Below are 5,616 nucleotides of genomic sequence, written 5' to 3' on the forward strand. Positions count from 1 at the left end.
TGGTATCAAAGCTATATGAAACTCAATTATTAAAAATATCTGCTTCAGAGGTGTGCTTGCATAAATCAAACTTAATTTCATTACAATTATTCGCTAGTTCCATAAAATATATACACTGAGCATTAAGAACTAAAGGTTTAATACCATAAGTAAATGGAAATTGGTTTAAAAAAGTAAATGGGAGGATTTTTTTTCCCCTCTATTCATGACCACGGTAAAAAAATGGTATTTTTTTTACAAAAGAATGGTATTTTAAACTTTCCTATTACATTACAAATACAATTAGCTGGTATTGGTAAAAAAATTTGAAGGATTCTCTTAAATTCATAACATACAATTTTAGAGGATTCGGTCCTGAAGATCGGTCATCAAGGAGGAGGCCAGGGAGCTGAGTTTTTTCCCAGTCTCTCCAGCAATGTTCTTAAGGGAAGATATATCTTGTTGTGCCTGTAAAACAATCAGGGTTGGGAGGAAAAGGGGCAAAGCATCCCATCAGACATCAATCCAAGAACTAAAGCCGAATAATTTTAATGAAATTATGGACAACATTAACCATGAAGTATCTATCACAATAACGAAAGAAATACCTGAAAAGATAATCGATTAATGAGATCGCTAGCAGCAAGATCAATGGAGGAATCTGCAGAGTCACCAAAAAAATCCGCACTGGAGATGGCAGATGAACTCTGAAGTAACAGGAGTGACTAGAATTAATTTTGACAGTACAAAGTGATTCATATAAGATTCTTCAATAAGAAATAAACTTTGGAAAGCAAGTTAGCTCTTTGGCACCTAATTTTCATATCAGTTAATTGTTTTCCTTAAAGAAATTTGGTGCCAGATTCACTACTTGTCCTTGATAATGTAAAATTACCCCTCTAGTCGTTAAAGAGCCACAAATGCCAATTACAGTAGTCCGTTTTCAATATTATTGTATTCAGTGCATGAAAACTAATATGACAAATATTCTAGGTTCTAGAGACTAGGAAAGGGTTTTTACATTCGGAACTAACGCGTCCATGACAAAATTTCTTAGAGATGGATTTAGGGGTTTGTTTATTAATAATATAAGTTAGAGCAATAAAAAAATACGATTGGAAAGAAACAATCTAATATAGTCCCATAACAGGGGATTGATAATCACAAATGTGTAGTTTCACACTGTATGTTGCAGTAAGTTACTATAAGAAAGGACACATACTGAAAACTTTGACAAAGTAGCTCGAGTCTCAGCATCTCTTGCTTTGTTCTGGTCTCCAAAAAATTGAGATGACGAAATAGATTTAGCATTTGAGAACTTCTTTCTTGCTTCATCAGATTCCTCAATCTTATACATCACAAAAAAATAAAAATAAATAAGCGGATGAAAAAAGAAAATAAATAAACAAGGTGCACGTTAAATGATTGTTGAAAGAAACACTAAGTACACATTGAAACAATCAAATCTAAATCGTCTTGCTTGGTTTATTTTCATTCAGATGCAAATGTTTGTGTAACTTCACTCCACATCTTTATTTTTTGTGGCAAGAAGTGTTGTGTAACAACCATGATTGATTTTTGTAGAGTTGTCCAGTTTAGTCTTAAGTTTGTTTCTATTCCTAGTACTTTTTTAATGATTTCATGTTTAGACTGTGTTTGTTTTAAAGAATAATGAAAAATTCCCCTTGCAAAACCATGTAAGACAGACCATACCATGATATTGTTATTATAACACCCAACCTCTGCACATGCAATCAAGATACGCACCTTTGTTAAAGCATACCTTCTACTTTTGGTAAATTAAATTGGCACAACTATAAAATAAATCCAGGGAGGTTATGTTAATGTCACGTTAAAATTTAAGAATCGACAAATTTTTTAAAGAAAAGAAAAACTTCAAACATTAAAATAAGTTTTACGCTAGTATTTCTTCCTTTTATATAACACTTTGATGTAAGCACTTTCCACCATGTTTTGCATGATGCATTTGTATCTTGTTAAAACTTTGAACTGGACATAGACTCAATATCAAACTTTGAAGACAAACATATATAACCAAAATTGTTTAAGATGTGACCACGTGCAATAGAAATTTCACTATACAGAAACAAAGACTGATGGCATAGGGCTTACTTGCACTTTTGAGGTGTTTGAGCCAAATTTCTTTGGGAAACCACTATCCATTCCAAAGTCTGCAAAGAAGTTTGATGACTTTGGTACAGAAACGTGATTGAATGTATTTGAACCTCTAGAATCCAACTCAGATGACTGAACATTATCTACATACTCAAAACGAGAAGTCATAGATGGCCTGGCAGACACATTGTTGTTTGTCGTGGATGGAACTGGAGCAGGTGGTTCTTCAGGTTTTTGCTCATAGAAAGACTCACTTGGCTACATTTTACAAGGATAGCTTATCAACAATTATTATCATCAAATTAAAACAAATAAAAAGACAATGATAACCCAACAAACAGTTTCAGTATACAAACGAAGACAACAATTTGCACATCTTTCTACTGAGCTTAACTATTTGCTTACCTTCTTATTGAGCTTACGGGCACCAAGTCCCCCACTCTTCCCAGGCTTTTTACCACCAATAGACTTCTTCAAATTATTTGATGCTGATGTATGTGAAGCTCTAGGTGAAGATGTACTCTCAAGCTTTTCTGCCTTATCTAACGTGTTTTCTTTCAGTACTTCACTGGTCCTGACATCAAGAAATCCATTCGAGCTCTGTGAAGCAACAGGTGACGAAGGCAAGCCTTTCTCCAAGGCCATACTTTTAGCTACTTCCTTTGTAAGAATTTGCCTGTACAACTCTGCAGCTCTGGATGTATACTTTGCTTCTATTTTACCACCGTCGGTCCAACCATGTTGCTTAAAGAAAATCTGTGCACGACTGTTTCCTCCAAAACTCATTATTTTTAGTTGCTCAGGAGTCCATGAGTCTAAGTTTGTAGATCTACATAACAAAAGGCATATAGGTATCAATCTTTTCTGCCTTATTTCTTCTATTCTATCAATTCCTCTTCTTAAAATAACTAAGCATAGAAAAAAGATGCATACAAATTGAGAAGTTTTAATTGAGAAAAAAAAAAATTGAGGCCAATCAAATCTTTCTAGATTAAAAATTATGCTTACCAGCCTAGTAAAATTTATTAAGGAAATGAATCATGCTCAACGTTTTCCTGACATAAACTCATATGAAAAAAAATATTGGTTTGCAGAGACAATAATTAAACCTCTTAAGTAAAATTTTGTCTTTTCAAAAACAAAACTCTTCACATAAGTAAATTAGTTTCTTATTTATTTTCAATTATCTACTGAAGTGCTTTATTAGAAGTCCTCGTACATCATGGAAATTCAAGAAGCACAACAACATGGCTTTATATCACCAATCATCTTTCAATCCTGATTCTAATATAATATCGATCAATGAAAAACACAAAAGGCTAACAGAAACAAGAATGATACATTCTTAGGCTTTATTATCACATAATGTCATGCAAATAATGGATTGCACATTGTTCCCACAATTATTTTTTCTCAATGATCCAGTTGAGCCAAAATCAGAGTAACTAAGAACAAAGTATGGGACTGGATCCGTTACCTTTAAGGCAGAAAATTCACCGTTATCTCTCTCTCTCTCTCTCTCACATCTTATCTATCATTTCTCCTTTATCTTTCTCTTCATTGTTATATACAATAAAGAAGAAGATATTTCCAATAAATTTCAAAACCCACAACAAAAAATTGAAACCCATGTCTACATCCACAATACAAATTAATGCATTGTATATTATGTGTATAAATATACACCAGCATTACATATTCTATAATTCTTCCTAATCACAAGCCTCCGAGTCTAATTCCATTGACTATTCAAATTTTAACAATTTTGATTCAAGAAAATCCCTAATCACAAAGCATCGCGCTAAATCAACGTGCACATTAAAACCTTACCAATGCAGAACATAGCACTAACAAATTCATCATCATTTAACAAAATGAATCAACAAAATACCTCACAAAACTAATATGAACACCGAGACTCCGATGAACAGCAGAACAATCAATGCAGAGGAAGATCCCATATGTTACTGATGCCCATGTTGGATTCTTCGTATTGCAATCAAAACACATCTGAAACCAAAATCATCACAGCTTCAAAAATCAAAAACAAATCACAATCACAATAACAATAACCAATATAAAAAAAAAAAATCAAAATTCAAATGCAGAACCTTATTTTCAGACTTCAACTTGAGTTTTCTAAACACGAGGTTCTTGTCGGTGAAACCATCGGAAGCCATTGATGAAAAACCAATACAAAAACTGAAAATGGAAATGAAATTAGAATTTGTGATTAATTTGAATGTGAATTTGAATCTTAGAGGGTGCTTATTAGAAAAGCAGCACCACCTGAAGAATATAGATTATAGATTATTTTTAATTTAGGGGATGAAAATTGTTGTGTAATTTGAAACCGCAAAATTTGGTGTTGTTTGTGTTGTGTGTGTTGTTTTTCTTAGTTTAGTGTTTCCTCGTTTTCCATTTTCGATCGTCTTAATAAGGTGCTTTTTTATATTGGTTGCAATGACGGAAATATCCTTTGAGAAATGAGGGAAATTTTAAAACAAGTGTTGATTGTTGGGTTGTGTTTTCAAGAGTCGGTGAATGGTTGTTGTCTCTGACCAAGAATTTAATTAACCATCAATTAATCTAAATTCTCAATAAATCTATATATAATTCTATATTGTCTCTATAATATATTTTTTCTTTTAAATATTACTAAAAGTATTTCCTTTTATAGACTCTATTAGTACACTAAGATGAGTTAGTGAGGCATATACATTAATTGAGTAAAAAAGAAATATGTTTTTGATTAATTGAGTGATGCACTTAGTATTCATTAAATTTTAAAATTGTAAAAATAAATAAATATGTTTTTGATTCTTACAAATATATCATTTTTTTACATTTAGTCTTGGTAGTTTTTTTTAGCTTTTGCAAATATACCACATTTTTCTTTTGGCCTTTGTTGTTTTGTTTTAATCCCTGCAAATTTATTCATATTAGAATTGTCCCCTCAAATATGTAAAATATTTGATTTTAGTACATCAAGATAAGGGTTAAAATGAATATTAAAGGGATTTAATTTTAATATAATTTGTCCTTAACAAGGAAAGTCATATTTAAACGTCTTTAACATGACTGTAAAAAATCATGAAAAAAATTATACTTCTAAATCTCTTTTCTGGACTTTATGTCTACCAGAAGAAAAAAAAAATAGGAGGTCAAAACTAAAAAGAATCTTAAATTATAAGGGTATAATATGTATTTTTTTACACAATTATTTTTCAGATTTCGTGTGTGTTACATAGTCAATTTTATCAATTAACCCTAATAATAATCTTAAATTTGATCGTTTATTCAATTAAAAATAACTTTTGAAAAAAATATTACTGATATTATTTAATTGATATACAACAATACATAAATATGAACCAATATTAAATATTTATTTTTGTCAAAGAAAGATGTAGATGAAATTAACAAAAAGACATTACTAAACTTGGTGTAGTGATAGATGATTGTAAGCGTAATCACATGTATTTTGAAAACTCTCATGTT

At 31.1% G+C, this 5,616-nt stretch overlaps 1 protein-coding gene across 1 annotated transcript; it reads right to left on the reverse strand.

The window, feature by feature from the left end:
- Positions 1–4,519, reverse strand: LOC11440486 (probable ADP-ribosylation factor GTPase-activating protein AGD8). Its single transcript, XM_039828532.1, has 7 exons — positions 4,227–4,519; positions 4,007–4,125; positions 2,521–2,944; positions 2,113–2,373; positions 1,202–1,327; positions 588–686; positions 1–447 (listed from the first exon to the last, which is right to left on the reverse strand). The coding sequence occupies exons 1-7, from the start codon at positions 4,293–4,295 to the stop codon at positions 340–342; spliced, it is 1,206 nt and encodes a 401-aa protein (XP_039684466.1). The 5' UTR covers positions 4,296–4,519; the 3' UTR covers positions 1–339.
- Between the last annotated feature and the right edge of the window lie 1,097 nt (positions 4,520–5,616).

The sequence above is a fragment of the Medicago truncatula genome, chromosome 8 (genome assembly GCF_003473485.1).
Source record: "Medicago truncatula cultivar Jemalong A17 chromosome 8, MtrunA17r5.0-ANR, whole genome shotgun sequence".
Lineage (NCBI taxonomy): Eukaryota > Viridiplantae > Streptophyta > Magnoliopsida > Fabales > Fabaceae > Medicago > Medicago truncatula.

Coding starts and splice junctions, on each gene's coding strand:
- LOC11440486 (XM_039828532.1), bottom strand. CDS start 4,295: ATGGCTTCCGATGGTTTCACCGACAAGAACCTCGTGTTTAGAAAACTC. Junction 2,374..2,520: donor CCCGTAAGCTCAATAAGAAG/GTAAGCAAATAG, acceptor TGTAAAATGTAG/CCAAGTGAGTCTTTCTATGA. Junction 1,328..2,112: donor CAAACACCTCAAAAGTGCAA/GTAAGCCCTATG, acceptor GTGATGTATAAG/ATTGAGGAATCTGATGAAGC.